At 41.8% G+C, this 24,128-nt stretch overlaps 1 protein-coding gene across 1 annotated transcript in view; it reads right to left on the bottom strand.

Moving 5' to 3' along the window:
- DMD (dystrophin) overlaps nt 1-24,128 on the bottom strand; it is a 3,443,536-nt gene that overhangs the window by 2,149,226 nt on the left and 1,270,182 nt on the right. Inside the window, 1 exon segment of the mRNA XM_040424996.1 lies at nt 23,328-23,503. Within this exon segment, the coding sequence (XP_040280930.1) occupies nt 23,328-23,503 (176 nt within the window).

Below are 24,128 nucleotides of genomic sequence, written 5' to 3'. Positions count from 1 at the left end.
AATAGAACCATTAAAAAAAAATATTGATATACCAATGTTTCTAATGTTATTCAGCATGCAAGCATGTCTCCAAACGTGACACTTGCAAAATGGTGTCACAAAAACACCCGTTAGTGCCCACTGTATCAGGTAAGTCAGTCATTACCAGATTCCAGAAGAATCAGTTTAAAGTAAAGTACAGGTTAAAGCAAAAGACTGGTCCCAGCGGGTTGATTGATGATAAGGTCATGGTAAAGTTCCTATTATACCCTGGTGTATCTAAGCTACTGACATATAGTAGGCCCCGCTATTGGTATTTTTGTACCTGGCAGAGATGACCCACTGACACTCTGACATTCCAATATACTGTAGGCTACCTATTTCATCCAGTGTAGCCATTCTTTTGATTTGTATTGACTGCTATTGGAGACCACTGAGGAACTCAGCAGAAGTGGCCAAAATCATAAAAAAACTAAAAGATCAGCATTTAGTAATTATAAAAACAAACAAACGAGGATGACAGGGAAATTTATAAGATTAGGCAGAGAGAGGCCAAGCAAGTTATAAGAGCTTCTAAAGTACAGGCAGAAGAGAAATTAGCTCAGTCAGTGAAAATAAGATGATAAGACATTCTTATGATACATAAATAAAAAAGGAAACTAAAACAAGTAATTACAAAATTAAAAACAAAAGAAGGAAGTTATTTAGACGAAGATAAAGAAGTAGCTGACTGCCTCAATGAATACTTCTGTTCAGTTTTTACAAAGGAAAATGAAGGAAAAGGACCTCAGTTAGGGAGGAAGAGTAATGAATCTTTTGATCCATGCGTCTCTACAGAGGAAGAGGTTCTAAGTCAGCTGTCTAAAATTAATACAAATAAGTCACAGGGGCCTGATGGGATACACCCAAAGCTATTAAAAGAGCTCAGCAGTGAACTAGCAAAACCATTAACAGATTTATTTAACCAATCACTGGCAACAGGAGTCGTCCCAGAAGATTGGAAATTGGCAAATGTTGTGCCCATTCACAAGAAAGGTAGTAGGGAGGAATCAGGCAACAATAGGCCAGTAAGCCTGACATCAATAGTGGGGAAATTAATGGAAACCATACTTAAGGAGAGGATTGTGGAACATCTAAAATCCCATGGATTGAAAGATGAAAAACAGCATGGATTTACTTCAGGGAGATCATGTCAAACTAATCTTATAGATTTTTTTTGATTGGGTGACAAAAATAATAGATGGCAGAGGTGCAGTAGACATCGCTTATTTAGACTTTAGTAAGGCTTTTGATACTGTCCCACATAGAAGTCTTATCAATAAATTACAGTCTTTGAGCTTGGACTCCCATATTGTTGAATGGATTAGGCAGTGGCTGAGGGAATCAATGGAGTATATTCAGGCCATGGTCTTGTTACCAGTGGGGTACCTCAGGGATCTGTTCTGGGACCCATATTGTTTAATATATTTATCAGTGAAATTGCAGAAGGCCTCAATGGTAAGGTGTGTCTTTTTGCTAATGATACAAAGATTTGTAACAGGGTTGGTGTTCCTGGAGGGATACACCAAATGGAAAAGGATTTAGGAAAACTAGAGGAATGGTCAAAAATCTGGCAACTAAAATTTAATGTTGATAAGTGCAAGATAATGCAACTGGGGCGTAAAAACCCAAGAGCGGAATATAAAATCAGTGATACAGTACTAACCTCAGTATCTGAGGAAAGGGATTTAGGGGTCATTATTTCAGAAGACTTAAAGGTAGGCAGACAATATCATAGAGCAGCAGGAAATGCTAGCAGAATGCTTAGGTGTATAGGGAGAGGCATTACCAGTAGAAAGAGGGAGGTGCTTATGCCGCTCTACAGAGCACTAGTGAGACCTCCAGTATTGTGCGCAGTACTGGAGACCATATCTCCAGAAGGATATCGATACTTTGGAGAGAGTTCAGAGAAGAGCTACTAAACTAGTACATGGATTGCAGGATAAAACTTACCAGGAAGGATTAAAGGACCTTAACATGTATAGCTTGGAAGAAAGATGAGACAGAGGGGATAAGATAGAAACTTTTAAATACATAAAGGGAATCAACAAGGTAAAAGAGGAGAAAATATTGAAAAGAAGAAAAACTGCTACAAGAGGACATAGTTTTAAATTAGAGGGGCAAAGGTTTAAAAGTAATATCAGGAAGTATTAATTTACTGAGAGAGTAGTGGATGCATGGAATAGCCTTCCTGCAGAAGTGGCAGTGAAGGAGTTTAAGCATGCATGTGATAGGCATAAGGCCATTCTTTATATAAGATAGGGCCAGGGGCTATTCATAGTATTCAGTATATTGGGCAGACTAGATGGGCCAAATGGTTCTTATCTGCTGACACATTCTATGTTTCTTTGTTTCTATTACTTCTGTGCAATATTAGCACCTCTGCTTAATCCTTTCACATTCCCCTGATGGGCAGTGAATTAGGGTCCTTTGAAGGGTTAAGGCCATTCTAAGGGCAGATGTGGTCACCCATGTCGGGGCAGGTGTTCTGTATAGATAGGTAGTGCATTCCAGGTCCCACTTCCCAATTTACACCAGGGTATAATAGGGACTATTTAACCTTTTTACTATCTACAAACTTCAGCACTGGCACTATAACATCATCATCCATCACCCTAATGGGACCAGTCTTTTGCTTTAACCGGTATTTTACTGGAAACTGATTATTCTGGAAGCTGGTAAGGCCATTTTATGCTATTTTCCAATGCCCAAGATAGACATACCTGACACAATGGGCACTAATAAGTGTTTTTCTGACACCATTTTACAAGTGTCACATATAGAGACTATCTTTTTAAGCTGAATAACCTTAGAAAAATTGGTATATCAATATACAGTTCTATTAAAAGTTATGTTTTTTGGAATTATTTCTTCCCTCTGGATGTAATTTGCTGATTTAGAGAGCATTTCCGGAGTAAGCACTGTGATCATTACGGCTTTTTTGTTCTTTTGAATTTCTTCCTTAGCATGAAATCATTTAACTTTTGGTTTATGTTAGGATTCATGTGCATTATGCTCCTGGCTGCAGCAAATTCTTTTTAAAAGATCAGATCAAACTAATATGCATTTTCCTATTAAGCATGAATTATTGTGTTTAGCTGTCATTGTGTTGAGACCAACCTAATAGTGTACGCTGTCAAGCTATATTAACACTTTACTGTTTGATTGTAAGGCCAGCTTCTTGCCTGTCTTATACAATGGCTTGTCATATTTGATCATTCATTGCTGAGTCTTGTATAAATGTCAACCCCATGGCACATCCAGGATCACAGTTTAACACCTGCATAGGTTGTCATGTAAGATTTATTAGTAATCCATACCCTCTTTTCCCCTAAAGAATTAACTATAATTGGTAAATGCTAATATTTCACAGTATCACTATGTGTGAGGTTGGGTTACCCAAAATAGGCAAAAAATAATTCAGTGGAGTATCTGTCACTTTTAATGGACCTAACATCACAAAGTCCAAATTCCACCTTATTGTTAGGAACATGGTTATAATTAAGATGATAAAGATAGGTCTCTTAAAATGCAGTGAATTAGGTAGTGGGGAAAAGCCCCCAAAAAGCTGTGTCATCTATGATTTAGAAATATAAATTAATAGTGATTAAATTGTGTATTCAGGGTTGTAATTTCAGTTATAATTTTTTTTTCATGCCTTTATATAGTTTCTTTTTTATAGCAAATCTTTATTTTGTATTAATAGGGTTATCATTTATTTATAGTTACAGAACACATGAATATAACTTTGTATTTAAAATTAATCATGAATTGATCATGATTTGATTTTATTTCCAGTAACTTTCTTACACTGAAAAGTTTGAAAATATTCATAATTACTGAGTGAAAATGTTTCTTCTTCATTTGGTTCTTTGCAGTAAGTGTTTTTCTTTCTGCCCTTCTTTTTATCCTTTCCAGGCTTAGACAAGAAAATGTCCCTATTACTATTTTTCTCACACAATTTCAGCATAGGTTACATATTTACATAGAAAATACGGTTGAAAAAAGACATAAGACCATCAAGTTCAACCAAGGGATAGGTGGTTGAAGTTCGGGTTTGTCGGGTTTGGATGAACTTCGGCTCAAAGTTCGGGTTCGGGACCCGATCTTGACCCGAACCCGAACCCCATTGTAGTCAAAGGGTACCCGAACTTTGGGGCACTAAAATGCCTGTAAAATAGATATAGTAAGGGTTAGAGAGCTGCAAAAGGAAGCAAAATGGGGTTAAGAGCCAGAGAATTGCCCTGCAAACAAATGTAAACAGGAAAATTACTTAGAATAACATAGAATAGAAAAAAATTTAAAATAATAATCTTGAACTAGGAAGCAGAGGTCAAAGTGGAGTAGGAGGTTGAGGAGGCAGTGGATGTGGCGATGTAGGTGGAAGCGGCGGTGGAGGAGGTAGCCAACACAGTTTTTTTATTTTTTATTTGTTTGTTTTATAAATTTGGGAAGACCCCAAAACATTGGGAAATAGAAAAGAGAAAGTGCGCTGGAGTATAACAATGGTTGGGTGCGACCGGTATACTTGTTTACTCAGCACAAGGTACGGACAAGTCCTGTGAGATCCATGCCTGTTTCATTTTAATGAACATGAGCTTGTCAGCATTGGCTGTGGACAGGCGGTTGCGCTTGTCTGTGATCACACCCCCTGCCGTGCTAAACACACGTTCGAACAATACACTGACCGCAGGGCAGGCCAGCACCTCCAAGACGTAAAGGGCAAGCTCAGGCCATGTGCCCAGAAGTTGAATGGGGCAGACCCATCAGTCAGTACGTGTAGGCGTGTGCACACATACTGTTTCACTATGTTGCTGAAATGCTGCCTCCTGCTAAGACGTTCCATATCAGCTGGTGGTGCTGGTTGTTGTGGCGTGCTGACAAAGCTTTTCCACATTTTGGCCATGCTAACCCGCCCTTCTGAGGAGCTGGCAGTGCCGTATCTGCGTTGGCGACTTCTTCCTCCTCCTCTGCCTTTATCTTGTGCTTCCACTGAGCCCCCGCTGTCAGGTGGGAATGCCATCAGCAGCACGTCTACCAGCGTGTGCTTGTAGTTGCGCATCTTCCTATTACGCTCCAGTGATGGAATTAAGGATGGAACGTTGTCCTTGTAGTGGGGATCCACCAGGGTGCCCACCAAGTAATAAGCACTGGTTAGAATGTGGGCAACTCGGCGGTCGTTGCGCAGGCACTGCAGCATGTAGTAGCTCATGTGTGCCAGGCTGCCCCGAGGCAACGACAAGCTGTCCTCTGTGGGAGGTGTATCTTCTTTGTTCTCTGTATCCCTCAGCCATGCTGCAGTGATGCCCATGAACTGCTTTGGGTGCCACCCTGCTGTCAACACGGTTCCTCCTCCTCATCATCCTCCTCCTCCACATCCTCCAGAACTGTGCCCTGAATGGACAGTTGTGTATCTGGCCTCCGTTGGTGCAGGAACCCACGCTCTGAGCGACTTGTGAATAACTGGCCTGATAACCGTGGAAATGATCCCTCTACATCCTGTGCCACCTACTCTTCCATCATTGCCTGAATTGTTTTTTCAAGGAGACATAGAAGTGGGATAGTAACACTGAGGACGGCGTCATCGGCACTGACCATGTTGGTGGAGTAGTGTTGATAACGAATATTCGAATTTCGAATTTTTATCGCGAATATAGGTACTTCGAAAATTCGCGAAAATTTCGAATATGGTTATATATATTCAAAATTTCGAATATTCTAATTTTTTCAGATTTTTTTTTTCCCGATTTTTTTTTTTTTTTTTTTATCAGTACACATGATCCCTCACTGCTTCTAGCTTGTGGGCCAATAAGAAGGCTGCAATATACTTGACTTTAGGAGTAGTAGTGTTTGCGAATTTTGCTCTATATTCTTTTTTTTTTAATATTCGCGATATTGCTATATATTTTTGTTTTAGAATATTACGAATATTCAAAAAAACAAAGTTATAGCAATATAGAGAATATTCTAAAAAAATCGAATAGAGCAATTTAGCTAATATAGTGATATAATCTTCTTTGTCTAATAGTTGTAAGTTGAAAAATTCGCAATAAAAAATGCGAATACGAAAACTCTAATTCCGAAAATTCGCATATTGCACAATCATTACCTTTCCGATTTTTTGAGTAAAAAAAAAAATCGTGAATTTTCGAATTTGCAAATTTTCGACGAATATTCTACTAAATATTCGCAAAATATTGCGAATTCGAATATAACCCCTGCCGCTTATCATTATGGTGGAGTACTCAAAACAGCGCAACAAGGCACATTTGTCCCGCATGGAGGCCCACTCATTGGTGGTGAAGTGGTGCTGTTCCGCAGAGTGACTCACCTGTGCGTGCTGCAGCTGAAACTCCACTATCTCCTTATGCTGCTCGCACAGTCTCTTCAGCATGTGCAAGGTGGAGTTCCACCTTGTAGGTACGTTGCATATGAGGCGGTGAGCTGGAAGGCCGAAGTTATGCTGCAGCGCAGACAGGCGAGCTGCAGCAGGGTGAGAAAGCAGAAAGCGCGCAGAGACGGCCCGCATTTTCTGCAGCAGCTCCGACATATCGGGGCAATTTTTCAGGAACCTCTGCACCACCAAATTCAGCACATGCGCCAGGCAAGGGATGTGAATCAAACCGTCTAGGCCCAGAGCTGCTATGAGATTTCACCTGTTATCGCACAACACCAGGCCGGGCTTTAGGTTCAGTGGCACCAACTACTCATCGGTCTGTTGTTCCATGCCCATACACAACTCCTGCGCGGTGTGGGGTTTTTCCCCAAAACAGATGAGTTTCAAATCAGCCTGCTGTCATTTCCCCTGGCTGTGTTGAAGTTGGTGCTGAAGGTGTTACGCTGACCGGATGAGTAGGTGGTAGAGGAGGAAGTGGAGGAGGAGGAGGCAACAGGAGGCAAACTGAAACGTCCTGCAATCCTCGGTGGTGGAATGACATACACCAAACTACTATCCGCTTCAGGCCCAGCTGCCACTGCATTTACCCAGTGTGCAGTTAGGCAGATACAAAGTCCCTGCCCTTGCTTACTGGTCCACATATCGGTGGTTATGTGGACCTTGCCACAGATGGCGTTGCGCAGTGCACAATTAATTTTGCCTAGGACTTGGTTGTGCAGAGCAGGGATGGCTCGCCTGGAAAAGTAGTGGCGGCATGGAACCACGTACAGTGGGACAGCCACCGCCATAAGGTTTTTCAAAAGTCTCCATCTCCACCAGACACACCAGACAGAATGACAGCATTTCAAAGAACAGGAATTTTGAAATGCTGGCATTCAGGGCCAGGAATTGCGGGTGGATAGGGGGGGTACTTCCTCTTTCTTTCCTTGTTTTGGAGATGGACATCTGAACGCTTCCATGGGAAAGTGTGGAGACACTTGGTGATGGAGACGGAGGTGGTGACGTTGCTGTCACATCCTCTGTTTGCTGGGTGGCAGGTGCCACTGTCACTCCAGAGGGGGAGGAAGAGACCGAGACTGCAGCAGAAGAGGGAGCAGGAGGAGCCTGAGATCTTTCATTGTTTTTGAGGTGTTTACTCCACTGCAGCTCATGCTTTGCATTTAGATGCCTGAACATGCAGATGGTGCTCAGGTTTAGAACATTTATGCTTCGCTTTCGGCTCTGATTACACAGCGTGCAAACCACTCACATCTTTTCGTCAGCACATTGTCTGAAGAACTGCCATGCCAGGGAACTCCTTAGAGCTGGCTTTGGTATGCTCAGTCCCTGGGTGTGGTGGGCAGTAGAAGATGTACTGGATAGGGGACTGCCTCTCTGCTTTTGCACCCTGCTCCCTCTTTTGCTGTGTGGCTGGCGCTGTGTGACCAATACCTCTTCCTCAGAACTGCACACATTATTTGCATGACCTTGATTCCATGTGGGGTCTAGGACCTCATCATCCTCCACATTATCTTCAACCCACTCTTCACCCCGCCCTTCTTGCCGGTCTGCACACTGCAGAAAGCCACAGCAGTTGGCACCTATGTTTCGTCATCATCAGAGACGTTCTGCAGTGGTCCTCCTATGTCGACATTCTGAAACATAAGTGGTTGGGCATCGATGCACTCAATCTTTTCCACTTATGGGACAGGGCAAGGTGGATGCCCCAACGAAACCCCACCAGCAGAGTCATCAAAAAGAATAAGAAACTGCTGCATGACTTGGGGCTCAGACTGCTTGGCTGATTTGCAAGGGGGTGAAGTGAAAGACAGATGCCCATGGGCTGCAGGTGCCAACTCTGCGCTTTCAGCAGGGGACCGGGTGGGAGACAAAGTGAAGGAACTGGAGGCACTGTCAGCCACCCAATCTACTACCGCCTCTACTTGTTCTGGCCTCACCATTTGTACACTGGTATTCGGGCCTACAAAATAACGCAGAAGTTTTTGTCATTTAAGTGAACCTGAGGAAGGTGTATCATTTGGGCTTGTAGCTGGCACAGATCGACCACGTCCTCTCCCTGCAACAGAAGCTCCACCAACACCAGCAGCACCACGATCAGGGCCACGTCCCTTATTTGATGCTCTCCTCATTCTTTGAGGTCACCCACCGAACTAACAGACGGATTAACTATATTAATTTTCATGTCACATATGCAATGAAAGTGAACCTCAGAAAAAAAATGGGTATATGTCACCCACTGAACTAACAGCCGGATTAACTGTATTTATTTCCCTGTCATGTATGCAATGCAGGTGTACCTCACAACAAGAATGGGAATATGTCACCCACCAATCTAACAGATGGATTAACTATATCAATTTCACTGTCACGTATGCAATGCAGGTATACCTCATACAAAAATTGGGTATATTTCACGCACTGAACTAACAGAATAATTTACTATATCAATTTCACTGTCACATATGCAATGCAGGAGTACCTCACAAAAATTGGGTATATTTCACCCACCGAACTAACAGACAAATTAACTCTATCAATTTCCTTGTCAGGTATGCAATGCAAGTGTACCTCACACAAAAATTGGGTATATTTCGCCCACCGAACTGACAGACAAATTAACTATGTAAATTTCCCTGTCACGCATGCAATGCAGGTGTACCTAACACAAAAATTGGGTATATTTCACCCACCAAACTAACAGACAAATTAACTATATCAACTTCACTGTGACGTATGCAATGCAGGTGTACCTCAAACAAAAATTGGGTATATTTCACCCACCGAGCTAACAGACGGATTAACTGTATTAATTTCCGTGTCACGTATGCAATGCAGATGTACCTCACGCAAAAATTGGGTATATGTCACCCACCGAACTAACAGACGGATTAACTGTATTTATTTCTCTGTCAGGTATGCAATGCAGGTGTACCTCACAACAAGAATGGGAATATGTCACCCAGGAATCTAACAGACGGATTTACTATATCAATTTCACTGTCACATATGCAATGCAGGTGTACCTCACACAACAATTGGGTATTTTTCACCCACAGAACTAACAGACGAATTAACTATATGAATTTTACTGTCACGTATGCCATGCAGATGTACCTCAGACAAAAAATGGGTGTATGTCACCCACTGAACTAACAGACGGATTAACAGTATTTTTTTCCCTGTCAGGTATGTAATGCAGGTGTACCTCACAAAAAGAATCAGAATATGTCACCCACCAATCTCACAGACAGATTAACTATATTAATTTCACTGCCACATATGCTGACGAAGGATAGCAACTCTATCCGAAACGCATCGAGGCTTAGTGGTTTCTTTGACTACCCGTAGTCACAGTAGTGACGTCACTCCTGCTCTGTATGAGCATGAACCACGAGATTGAACTAAAATTTGTTTTATTAATATGCAAACTACCTCAATAAGGAGGCCAAGGGGACGTTCCTCTAGCAGTTGGAGCCCAGCCGCGCCCATCACTTCGGAGCCCAGCACCGCCCCACTGCTTATTTATTCACTGCTCATCTCCGACGTAATGTTTGAGGTACTTTGCATATTAATAAAACTGATTTTATAGACCAAATAAAAGACACATGGTAGTAATACTAGTATATTTTAATGCAAATCGGGGAGACTGATGTGGTGATGTTATTAGCTCAGTAAGTAAAATCCAGGTGACAGTGTCCCTTTCATATCTTTTGCTTTTAAGAATCAATCTAAACCCTTTTTAAAACTGTCCACTGTTCATACTGAGGAAATCTGTTCCACAGACTCACCGTTCTTACAGTAAAGAAGCTTTGATGCTTCTGGAGACTGCACTTTTTCTTCTCCAGTCAGAGGTTGTGCCCCCTTGTCTTTTGAGGGCAGTTTTTCCCTGTATTTTTTGTATGGCCCATTTATATATTTGTATATGTTAATCATGTCCCCCCTTAGACGTCTCTTCCCAAGACAAAATAAAATTAATTATTTTAATCTTTCTTCAATAGACCCTTCATGCCCCTTATCGGTTTAGTTGCTCTCTTCTGTACTTTTTCCAGCTGCAGAGCATTCTTTCTATGGACTGGTGCCTAGAACTGAACTGCATATTCCAGATGAGGCCGCACAAACACTTTGTAAACTGGTAATATTACATTCCTGCCCAGCAAGTCCATTCCTCGTTTAATGCATGACAATATCCTGGTGGCCTTAGAAGCAGCTGATTGACATTGTATGCTGTTATTTATTCTACCATCTACAAGGACACCCAAATCCTTCTCTATAAGTGACTCTCCCAGTGTTACATCCCCTAGGACATATGAAGCACAGACATTATTACTACCAAGATGTATAACTTTGCATTTATCCACATTGAATGTCATTTGCCAAGTTGATGCCCAATCACTCAGAGTGTTCAAGTCAGCTTATATTTTATGGATATCTTCCATAGACTACACAGTACTGCATAGCTTAGTGTCATCTGCAAAAATAGAAATTGTGTTATTAACCTCTTCAGGACACAGGGCGTACCGGTACGCCCTGATGTCCTGGTATTTAAGAACACAGGGTGTACTCGTACGTCCTGAGAATTTTCGATCACCGCAGCACCGCTTGCGGTGATCGGAACCAAATGCCTGCCGAAATCATTTGGCAGGCACTCTGCACCAATGCCCAGGGGGGTCTTGTGACCCCCCGATGTCGGCGATCGCAGAAAACCGCAGGTCAATTCAGACCTGCGGTTTTCTGCGTTTCCGGGTTATTCGGGTCTTTGATGACCCGATAACCTGTAAAGGACGGTGATCGGTGGTGTGATTATACACCACCAATCACTGTCCTGCGATTCTGTGAGGTAGCAATCACGTCACCTCTCAGGATCGCCTGCGATTGGCCCCCATGTGGCATGTGGGCGAAGCGCGGCAAGTTTGAATCTCCGCCGCTGCTCTCCTCCCTCATTCCGGTCCGTGGAGCAGCAGGAGATCGCGCTGCCCACCATCTTGTGAGTTTTTGGTGCCATAAGGCACCTTAGGAGGCAGGGATAGGCAGGGGCAGGCAGGTAGTGGGAGGTGTAGGCAGGGGTAGTTAGGGCAAGTTTAGGGTTAGATTAGGTAAAAAAAACAAAAAAACTTTTTTGGTCTGTGAGCCCCCTGATCGGTTGTCTGGGGTCCACAGCAGTTAGCTATGTGACCCTAGAACCCCCCAGGGGTGCTGCAGCTTGCCCCCCCCCTTCCCCCCCCACACACACACTTTTTTGGGGTGCAAGTTATTATTTTTTTTTTTCTTTGCATGCGCTATCGGTGGCTGGCACTCTTTGCGTCCGGCCACTGTTAGCGCATCGCCCACCTCGCCCCACAGCGCAGACACACACTCCCCTTTGGCCCGCCGGACGTTCTCGGCCGAGGAGGCATACGCCATCCTTGCCTCCGAGTCCGAGAGCCCCAGTGAGGATGAGGATGACCCCACGTTCCTGTTGTCATCCGCATCCTCCTCATCATCAAGCGATGATGAGCCCCCAAGGCGGCGGAGACGCCGCCAGGCGGATCGAGGGGACCTCCATGCTAGGGACCCTGTTGCCCAGCCTAGTACGAGCAGCTCGTAGGGTACTAGTTTTTTCCGGCCCACCAGGTCAGTCAACCTGAGCCCCCTGCAGGTGGACTTGTCTGGTGTACCCCAGAAAACTTTGAGCCCAGAATTCCTGATTTTGTTGGTGAATCAGGAATTCAGATTTACACAGTGGGTGTCACTGAATACGACTTTTTCTGCCTTTTTTTCAGTGAGGAACTGGTAAATCTGATGGTGGAGCAGACGAACCTGTACGCCCATCAGTTCGTCGCTCAACACCCGGGCTCATTTTTGGCTAGGCCAAGTGGCTGAACCCCGGTCAGTGCAGCCGAGATGAGGACGTTTTGGGGCCTCGTGCTGCATATGGGCCTAGTCAAAAAGCCCAGTGTCAGGCTGTACTGGAGTGGGGACGTCCTCTACCAGACCCCACCCTACAGTATGGCCATGACACGTTCCCGATTTGAGGCCATCCGGAAATGCCTGCATTATGCAGATAATGCAGCATGTCCCCCCCAAGGTGATCCTGCCAAGGACCGTCTGTATAAGATACGGCCAATCATCGATCACTTTGGGGCCAAATTAATGGAGGCCTATGTACCTGGAAGGGAGGTCGCGGTTGATGAGTCTCTCATTGCATTCAAGGGGAGACTAATTTTCCGCCAGTATGTTCTCTCAAAGCGGGCGAGGTATGGCGTGAAGCTGTACAAAATTTGTGAGAGTACCTCAGGGTACACTTACAAGTTTTGTGTGTACGAGGGGCAAGATTCCAGTATTCAACCCCCAGAATGTCCCCCCACTCTGGGTGTTAGCGGGAAACTTGTGTGGGACCTTATGCACCCACTGCTAGATAAGGATTACCACCTATATGTGGATAACTTTTATACTAGTATCCCCTTGTTCCCGTCCCTCGCCGCCAGATCCACGTTCGCTTGTGGGACCGTGCGGAAAAATCGGCGCGGCCTCCCTGCCTACCCCCTCCAGGTACCTATCACTAGGGCTGAGACCGGTGCCCTTACCAGTGGAAACCTGCTGCTGGTAAGATATAAGGACAAGAGGGATGTCCTTGTACTGTCCACAATTCATGGTAATGGCATCACCTCTGTCCCTGTGCGAGGTACCACAGCAACGGTCCTCAAGCCCGATTGTATCGTCGACTACAATCGGTATATGGGAGGAGTTGATCTCTCTGATCAAGTCCTCAAGCCATATAACGCCATGCGCAAAACCAAGGCATGGTACAAAAAAGTTGCGGTCTACTTGGTGCAGGTTGCCATGTACAACTCTTTTGTACTGTTCCAGAGCGCTGGCAACACAGGGACATTCCTCCAGTTCTATGAGGCATTCCTCAAGACCCTGATCTTTTCTGACCGGGAAAGAGCAGGTGGGAGTACCTCGGGAATTGGAGGCGTCCGGATCGTCCCTGGCCAACACTTTCCAGGTGTGGTCCTCCATACTGGAAAGAAGGGACAAACCCCAAAAAAATGCAAAGTGTGTCGCAGGAGGGGGATATGGAAGGACACGACTACTCAATGTGACACGTGCCCCGATCATCCGGCCCTTTGCGTTATTGGTTGCTTCAGGGAGTACCACACTTCCATGGAGTTCTAAATTTATAATCCCATTCACCAACTTAGCCACTGACTATTCAAAAAAACTATGGTTCTCAGACTTGAGATACCCCAAAAAACAAAAAAAAATAAAAAGTAGACTTACTAGGTAGCGCAGCGTCGGTACTAATCTCCTCTGTAAATATACCCCTAACCCCCCAGATTAACACAGTAAAACAAAACAAAAAACAAAACAAACAAAAAAAAATGCAAAAAAAGATTTTTTTTGTCACTTAACATAAAAAAGTGTAATAGCAAGCGATCAAAAAGTCATATAGCCCCCAAAATAGTGCCAAAAAAAACGTCCCCTCATCCCGCAAAAAATGAGCCCCTACCTAATACAATCGGCTAAAAAAAATAAAAAAGGACTCTTAGACTATAGATACAAAAATTTTTTTTTTGTATCCAAAAAGATAATATAGTCTAAAACCTAAATAATTGTAAAAAAATTGACTTATTAGGTATCGCCGCATCTGTAATAATCTCCTCTGTAAAAATACCCCATGAACCAACCCCCCAGATTAACATGGTAAAAAAAAAACTAAAAAAAGTGCAAAAAAAGATATTTTTTTTTGTCACCTTACATAAAAAAAGTGTAATAGCAAGCGATCAAAAAGTCATATAGACCCCAAAATGAGGCCAATAAAACCGTCCCCTCATCCCGCAAAAAATGAGCCCCTACCTAATACAATCGGCTAAAAAAATGTAAAAAATGACTCAGACTATAGAGATACAAAAAATTTATTTTTTGTATCCAAAAAGATAATATAGTCTAAAACCTAAATAATTGTAAAAAAAATAGGTTTATTAGGTATCGCCGCATCTGTAATAATCTCCTCTGTAAAAATACCCCATGACCCAACCCCCCAGATTAACACGGTCCAAAAAAAAAAAAAAAAAAATGGTGCCAAAACAGCTATTTTTGGCACTTTTCCATTTCAATCCGTCGTTTCCGGTAAAAACCAAGGGTTAACAGCCAAACAAAACTTAATATTTATTAACCTGATACTGCAGTTTACAGAAACGCCACATTTGTGGTTGTAAACTGCTGTATCAGTAAAAGGGAGGCGCAAAAGGAAAGGACCGAAATGGTTTCTGGAAGGCCGATTTTGATTGCCTTTTTTATTGACACCATGTCCATTTTAAAGCCCCCCTGATGCCCCCCTAGAGTAGAAACTCCATAAAAGTGAAACCATCTAAGAAACTACACCCCTTAAGGTATTCAAAACTGATTTTACAAACTTTATTAACCCTTTAGGTGTTCCTCAACAGTTTATGGCAAATGGAGATGAAATTTCTGAATTTTAATTTTTGGTAACCTTACCTCACAAAAATGTAATATAGAGCAACCAAAAAACATATGTAAACCGCCACCTTATCCTGTAGTTTCCATAATGGAGTCACTTTTAGGGAGTTTCTACTCTAAGGGTGCATCAGGGGGGCTTCAAATGGGACATGGTGTAAATAAACCAGTCCAGGAAAATCTGCCTTCCAAAAACCATACGGCGTATGTTTCCCTCTACAGTAGTGTACGACTACATATGGGGTGTTTCTGTAAATGGCAGAGTCAAGGCAATAAAGATACAGTCTTGTTTCACTGTTAACCCTTGATTTGTTAGTGGAAAAAATTGGTTGAAATGGAAAATTGGCAAAAAAATGAAATAGCATAGTTTGTGAGATCGTTTTGAATACCTTGAGGGGTGTATTTTCTAACATGGGGTCTTGAGGGTGCATTTTTATGTGGTTTCTATTATGTAAGCCTCACAAAGTGAATTCAAACCTGAAGATTTGCTTCTAAACTTCTAAGCCTTGTAATGTCCCCAAAAAATAAAATAGCATTTCCCAAATGATCCAAACATGAAGTAGACATATGGGGTATGTAAATTAATGACTTTTTTTGGAGTTATTACTATGTATTGTAGAAGTAGAGATTTTGAAAGTTAGAAATTTGCTAATTTTTCCAAATATTTGGTAAATTTGGTATTTTTTTATAAATAAAAATGATTTTTTTTTACTCCATTTTACCAGTGTCATGAAGTACAATATGTTACGAAAAAATAATCTCAGAATGGCCTGGCTAAGTAAAAGCGTTTTAAAGTTATCACCACATAAAGTGACACTGGTCAGATTTGCAAAAAATGGCCTGGTCCTTAAGGTGAAATAAGACTGTGCCCTGAAGGGGTTAATCCCGTCCTCAATATCATTAATAAAAAAATTAAATAATAGAGGACCCAGCACTGAACCTTGGGGTTCTCCACTTATAACCCAGGACCATTCTGAATAGAAATCATTGACCACAACTCTCTGGACATGGTCCTTCAGCCAGTTTTCAATCTGATTACAAACTATACTTTCCAAGCCTATAGACCTTACTTTACCTATTAACCATCTATGAGGGACAGTATAAAAAGCCTTTGCAAAATCGAGAAACCTTACATCCACAGCAGCCCCTCTGTCCAGGCTTCTACTCACCTCCTCATAAAAACAAATCAGGTTAGATTAACAACTTATGTTCTTCGTAAACCCATGTTGGTTATCACTAGGGATGAGCGAACCCGTGGAAGTTCTGGTTCGCCGGGTTCGGCCGAACTTCAGGTCAAAGTTCAGGTTTGGCCCCGAACCCGGACCCCATTAAAGTCAATGGGGACCCAAACTTCCCTTTATTATTTTCTATTATAACATGGTTATAACGGAAAAATAATAGCATTCTTAAGACAGAATGCTAAATAAAATGGCCATGGAGGGGTTAAAAATAATTTTTAAAAATCACCTCATCCACTTGATCGTGCAGGTCTTCTTTCTTCAGGACCTGCGAAAAGACCTGTGATGACGTCACTGTGCTCACCACGTGGTGTGAGAAGGTCTGTTAGACGTTCTTCTCTACCTCTTGCATGAGGTTCTTTGTTTTGGTTTCACTTTGTCATCTCCTTTCCTTCTCCCAGCTGTCACCTATTTACACTAATTGTCCTTCTTTATATTCCCTCCCATACTGCCTCACTTTGCGGTTTATACTTCTTCCTGGATGAGTTGTTCACTGCTGGAGGCTGCTACTGCTGATTCCTCAGATAAGTCCTTTTCCTTTATTTGTGTTTCCTTGCTGGCTTGATTCTAGGTGACCCTGACTCCGTCCGTATTAAGTGCAGGGAGCCGGTGGTCGTGTCCCCTCACTATTATAGGGTTTTCAGGTGTCACACAGTATAAATTACGTGGGCATGCAATCGTCTACCATAAAGACCTTTGCATGGGCATAGCAGTCAGGGAGAGCTCTAGGGGTTTTATAGGGCTCACCCATATGCTCCTTAGTTTGTGATCAAGCCAGTCGGATGTTTATTTATAAGTTCCAGCTTTCTGCAACACCTTCCGTGACACCCAGATATCAGCTCCTTTCTCTTCTTTTGTATATACAGAGCTAAAAAACCCATTTAGTAATTCTGCCTTTTCCTTATCTTCAGTGACTAACCCCCCTTTACCATTATTTAGGAGACCTACGTGCTCAAACCATGTTTTTTTAGCATTTATATATTTAAATATTTTTGGGGATTTGTTTTGCTCTCTTTTGCCACCTGCTATTCTTTTACAGATTTTATTAAGCCCCTTGTAAACTTCAAAGACTACAGCTGACCCCTCAGATATATATTTTTAAATGCCTTTTTTGTCATTTATTGCCCTTTTTACAGTAGCTATAAGCCATGGGGGTGGGTAATTTAGATGTTTATATTTGTTACCTAAAGGAATACATTTTATAGTGCAATTACTCAATATGGATTTAAAGCTCTCCCGTGTATCCTCAGTATTATTATGTGACAGTAGCAGCTCCCAGTCTATGCCCTGAAATGCTGCCCTCAACCCAGGGAAATTAGCCTTTTTAAAAATCTGTGTTTTTGCTCTGCCCGACAGAGTTTGCTTCTTATATTTTAGGGGGAATATAATTATATTGTGGTCACTATTACCTAGTGTTTCTCGAACAGTAACATTTCCAACAAGCTCTACATCATTAGAAATTACCAGATCCAACAGACTATTGCCCCTAGTGGGAGCTTCTATAAACTGGCCTATAAAGTTGTCCTGCAGCAAGTTGAGGAATCTTCTCCCCTTTGCGGTTGAGGCAGAACCATGACCCCAGTCAATGTCTGGGAAGTTAAAATCCCCCATTATGATCAGTGTACCAGTCTGAGTAGACCGCTCTATTTGGTTAAGCAGTTGAGTTTCTATCTCCTCTGTTCTATCAGCTCTATTTTTCATCAATGTACAGTTCTGCCCAGTCTTCTCCCTACTTTCCTCACTAACCCTAGCCCTCACTAAATCCTCTCTGTCCCCTCCTATATCCCACTCTCTATCTACACTACACTGCGTGCAGAATTATTAGGCAAATGAGTATTTTGACCACATCATCCTCTTTATGCATGTTGTCTTACTCCAAGCTGTATAGGCTCGAAAGCCTACTACCAATTAAGCATATTAGGTGATGTGCATCTCTGTAATGAGAAGGGGTGTGGTCTAATGACATCAACACCCTATATCAGGTGTGCATAATTATTAGGCAACTTCCTTTCATTTGGCAAAATGGGTCAAAAGAAGGACTTGACAGGCTCAGAAAAGTCAAAAATAGTGAGATATCTTGCAGAGGGATGCAGCACTCTTAAAATTGCAAAGCTTCTGAAGCGTGATCATCGAACAATCAAGCGTTTCATTCAAAATAGTCAACAGGGTCGCAAGAAACGTGTGGAAAAACCAAGGCGCAAAATAACTGCCCATGAACTGAGAAAAGTCAAGCGTGCAGCTGCCAAGATGCCACTTGCCACCAGTTTGGGCATATTTCAGAGCTGCAACATCACTGGAGTGCCCAAAAGCACAAGGTGTGCAATACTCAGAGACATGGCCAAGGTAAGAAAGGCTGAAAGACGACCACCACTGAACAAGACACACAAGCTGAAACGTCAAGACTGGGCCAAGAAATATCTCAAGACTGATTTTTCTAAGGTTTTATGGACTGATGAAATGAGAGTGAGTCTTGATGGGCCAGATGGATGGGCCCGTGGCTGGATTGGTAAAGGGCAGAGAGCTCCAGTCCGACTCAGACGCCAGCAAGGTGGAGGTGGAGTACTGGTTTGGGCTGGTATCATCAAAGATGAGCTTGTGGGGCCTTTTTGGGTTGAGGATGGAGTCAAGCTCAACTCCCAGTCCTACTGCCAGTTTCTGGAAGACACCTTCTTCAAGCAGTGGTACAGGAAGAAGTCTGCATCCTTCAAAAAAAACATGATTTTCATGCAGGACAATGCTCCATCACACGCGTCCAAGTACTCCACAGCGTGGCTGGCAAGAAAGGGTATAAAAGAAGAAAATCTAATGACATGGCCTCCTTGTTCACCTGATCTGAACCCCATTGAGAACCTGTGGTCCATCATCAAATGTGAGATTTACAAGGAGGGAAAACAGTACACCTCTCTGAACAGTGTCTGGGAGGCTGTGGTTGCTGCTGCACGCAATGTTGATGGTGAACAGATCAAAACACTGACAGAATCCATGGATGGCAGGCTTTTGAGTGTCCTTGCAAAGAAAGGTGGCTATATTGGTCACTGATTTGTTTTTGTTTTGTTTTTGAATGTCAGAAATGTATATTTGTGAATGTTGAGATGTTATATTGGTTTCACTGGTAAAAATAAATAATTGAAATGGGTATATATTTGCTTTTTGTTAAGTTGCCTAATAATTATGCACAGTAATAGTCACCTGCACACACAGATATCCCCCTAAAATAGCTAAAACTAAAAACAAACTAAAAACTACTTCCAAAAATATTCAGCTTTGATATTAATGAGTTTTTTGGGTTCATTGAGAACATGGTTGTTGTTCAATAATAAAATTAATCCTCAAAAATACAACTTGCCTAATAATTCTGCACTCCCTGTATCTACCTCCTTATTAGTATGACCCCCCACGCTCCCCCAAGATCCTACGTTAAAATCTCCTACAGGTTAAATGGAATATTTCTAGCAATTTTATGAAACTGGCATAGTGGCTACAGTGCTCTTAAGGTATAGCTTTGATATGGCCAAATACTGTAGAAATCTACAGTTTTAACACAGATTAATGTGGTTTTAGATAATCGATTATCACTGTCAGTGCTGTTTTTTCGATTTACTGCTGTTTGAAAGCCAGTCTGATCTGTGGCACATCCACAAGTTGACGCAGTTTGCCTTCACTTCTTGATTGTCTTTTAACTATCAAAAAACACAGAATCCCGAGATGAACGCATCATTGAAATCAACCCTGGGTTGGCACAACCTGGGTTCTCTGATACCTGTGGATGGATGTTGGACATTAGGGATTATGTAAGGATTGTGTCCGGCCAAGTATATCCCTTCATGGCAGCTGTTTACCTTTTGGCAGAAATATTCTTTCAGCAGGCAAGTCTCCATGCTACAAGGATTGTATAGTCATGAATTTGTTCGAGGGGCCTTCATAGTCTAACTTTTTATTACTATTAGGCTCAGTTCACACCTGAGCGTTCTGAAAGGAGCGCTCTGTATGCGCGATTGTACGGGCGTTTACAAGCGCGCATACAGAGACAAGCGCGACAAGCGCCCAAAAAAACGCTCCTGTACTTGTGTGAGCGTCGGGCGTTTTACAGCGCGATCGTACGCGCTGTTAAACGCCCAGGTGAGAACCATTCCCATAGGGAAGCATTGGTTTCTCCTTGTTGAGCGTTTTACAGCGCGTAGGAACGCGCTGTAAAACGCTCAGGTGTGAACTGAGCCTAAAGTATCTCTGGGAGAAGGTAAAATGAGCTTTTCAAAGTATGTTAATACCTTTATTTAATTTTTGGCAATTGAAAGAAATTATTCTCTCTGCATTTGCCAATATACCTATTTCAGAATCTTGTGAAGATAATACCATGAAAAATTTTGCAGTTCTGAATGTCAAAGGAGCTCCAAACTGCTACTAGAAAGGTGACTCCAATAAAGTGGTCATTCAGTGTATATTATGAATTTCACCAACAGAAATTTATGGACTTTTAAAAACCATTCCGATGGAAACATTTATCAATGTGTTGCACCACTACTGTGGCCTAAGAAAGTCAGAAATTATGGCGCACACCATATCTCTGCTATATTTTGTGATTTTTCACTTCTCTAGCCATTTTTTTAAAGTGGCCAAGAAAATTGTAAGGTTTAGGGGAGGGAGGCGCTTCCCACAGCTTAACAAAATTTATTGTGAGTCTATGCACTAGAAATTCAAGCTACAAGCTGGTGTAGATGTGAAGTAAACCACCATCATTCACACCAAGTTCTGCCATAATAAATCTTCCTAGCTGCGGGAGGCTTGCCCCACCAACTTCTTACCACTTTTGAAAACTGGTGAGAGAATTGAAAAAACACCAATTATGGAGCAAATATGGCACACAACATAATTTGCAACTTTCTTGTAGCAATAAGGACATAAAACATTTGAAAAATGTCCCTGACTGTGCTAAAAGGTGGAGATTCACTTTAAAGGAAATGTTTTACCAAAAATTATCTACCAGTTAAATACAAATAGGATAGTGACACATATAATGTATTTCTAATCTGTTTTTGTTTTCTGATTGCATATTTATTTATTCTATTTCCTGAACATGATTATGGGGGCGATCATCTTGCCTGAGATGCTCTTAACAGTATTTAAAAAGTATTAAGAACATTTCTTTTCAGCAGTCACATGGGCCATAGACACAATGGTCAGGAGGAGACTCTATTGAATTTAAAGGGAGAGTTATCTAGACATGTTCTGTAACCTTGCAGAGGTCATGGTACAAGGAAAGAATAGATGAGCTTTGAGAATCACCTATTCTTAGTGTTGATCATGAATATTCTAATCGCTAATTTTTATCGCAAAAATTGGCACTTCGAGAATTCATGAATGTCTAGAATATAGTGTTATATACTGTATTTTTCGCCCCATAGGTTTTTGAGGAGGAAAATAAGAAAAAAAATATTTTGAACCAAAAGGTGTGCTTTTGGTGGGTTTTGAACTAATGGTGGTCTGTGGATACTATTATGGGGGATCTGTGGATGGCACTGTTATGGGGGCATCTGTGGATGGCACTGTTATGGGGGCATATGTGTATAGCACTGTTATGGAGGATCATTGTGGGGGCATCTGTGGATTGCACTGTTATGGGGGCATCTGTGGATGACACATATATAGCATCTTATCTAATGTGTCATCCACAGATCCTCCATAACAGTGTCCCTGTGTAGTGAATGGGGGCCGGCATCTGGTTCTGTAATGGCAGCGGGGCCCGGTGCAGTCACTGTTTTCTACTACACCGGGCCCCGCTCACTGTAGTATAATCATATCTAACTTGTGGGTATTTTTAAAGTATTCAAATCCTCTTAAATCCAGCGCTGTACTACTTACCACTAACTTCTTGGCAGTCAGGAGGCTGGGCAAGAGCTCGCAGCGTATGTCACTACGCTCACTGCCCCTGCGCCGCCTGCTTCATTCATAAAGTGGGCGGAACAGGCGCGTGACGTAGTGAGCGGACTCCTGAATGCCTCCTGATTATACTACAGTGAGCGGGGCCCGGTGTAGTAGAATACAGTGACTGCATCGGGCCCCGCTGCCATTACAGAACCAGATGCCGGCCCCCAGCCCCTCCTCCATCTAAGCCATACACCCGACGGTTGCAGCATTCACTTTTTGGGGGGGGGGGGGAGTGCGTTTTATAGGGCGAAAAATACGGTATTCGTATTCGCAAATATTAAATTTTTTTTTCTTCATCTGAACCTATGGATTGCTTGTGGGCCAATAAGAAGGCTACAATATCTTTGACTTTGGGAGTAGTGTTGATCAAGAATTTTCGTATCGCAAATTTTTATCACAAATTTTCTGATTGCCGATTTTCGCAATCAAGAAAGTAATGACTGGAGATCACAAATTCTCGAATTCGCAAATATATGACAAATATTCGCCCAAATATTTGTAAAATATCACAAATTTGAATATTGCCCCTGTCGCTCATCACTTCCTATTATGAATGGTGGACCCTAGCTTATCTGTCACTCTAATGCCTATAATGATATCATCTCTATTTGTAGATAAGCAGATAACTGCGGAAAAGTGAAATGTACAGACCAAGAAGTGGCACCTATTATTAGGCTAAGTGACCAGTGCAAAAACTGCAGGATTTTATTATATTTTTTGTTTAAATATAGCTATTGACACAGAAACATTAAAAATAGTACCATCAAAAAATTTCAAACTTTCAAATTAAACTTAAAAATGTGATTGAAACAATAGGTCATTTTCTGTTGACACATTCCCTTTAATTTCAAGATTTTGTCCAGTGTACCACAGATAACAGATTGCCATGAAACACATTTAGATTATAGTTAAATATTTTATTAAAGGGGATTATGTAAACTTCTGTCACAGAAAAACAATTATATATTATGCCACTTGCCTGATATTATATGAAATATAACAATGTTTGGTATCCCAGTAATTGGAAAACTCCTAGCATGCTCTAACAGAGCACAGGGAAGGCCATAGGTTCCAAATCCTTATTATATATATTTTGGAGCTTAATATTAAACTAAAATAGATGTTAGAAAATTCATCAGACAATAAAATGTAATGTATATTGCAGGCAAAATAGTAATTGTATGTCTATTGTTTCCATATGCTTGATATTTTGTGCGGATGTAGCACATCATTAACCGGTAAATCATTTGTGTTTTTATTTCTTCAGGTCTATATTGCTATAGTGTTCTCACCTCTTCCTAAGTTCTGATTCCATGAGGATTTGTCTTTTCTTCTGAGGGGGAGGTGGCGGGAGTTCATCTTTGCCATGCTTAACAAGAATTTGTTCCCTGGTAGTCACCATAGTTACTGTTTCCATTACAGTTGTCTGGGTTAGTGATGTCTGAGTGGTGGTGACAGCCTGTGAAATCTGTGAAAAGTATTGAGACAGAGGTCACACAATATTCGAAAGACTTCAAAAAAGGCTGTTTGAAGTGTCAATAGAAAATAATGAGAAACTGCATTTTGTATGATCAAAGTATGGCCTCCAGAGCATAATAATACTTAAGTGAACATACAAACTCATAGTTTTGTCTGTCTCAACTAATGTCAAAACAGCAGTAAAACAATTCAATACTATGGCCTCTGCTCTAAAGTCCCATCAGTTTCTATTTTTCAAGATCTGGCATACAATAATTTGTTGTTTTTGTCCGATTTATAAGTATGGCAGGCATAAATAGGTAAACAGTAAGTATTCAAAAATAATACAATACACATATAAAAACATAAACAAAAATATGTCAAGTCACAATTTTTTTCCAGAGGTATTTTGTTCTTTTCAAAAGTTGCATATCAGTGAATCACACGCGATATCAATCCTCATCCAATCTATGGTTATAAACATAGCAACCAATTCAGATTCCAACAGTGTTGATTGAGCAGCAAAGTGCTCGGGTGTTCGGGTGCTCGGGTCGAACACCTCGGGATGCTCGGGTGCTCTAGCGAGCACCTGAGTAAAATGGAATTCAATGGGAGAACCCGAGCATTAAACCAGG

The sequence above is a fragment of the Bufo bufo genome, chromosome 3 (genome assembly GCF_905171765.1).
Source record: "Bufo bufo chromosome 3, aBufBuf1.1, whole genome shotgun sequence".
Taxonomy (NCBI): domain Eukaryota; kingdom Metazoa; phylum Chordata; class Amphibia; order Anura; family Bufonidae; genus Bufo; species Bufo bufo.
Note: the sequence above shows the minus strand (reverse complement) of the source record. Positions and strands in the feature narration are given on the sequence as shown.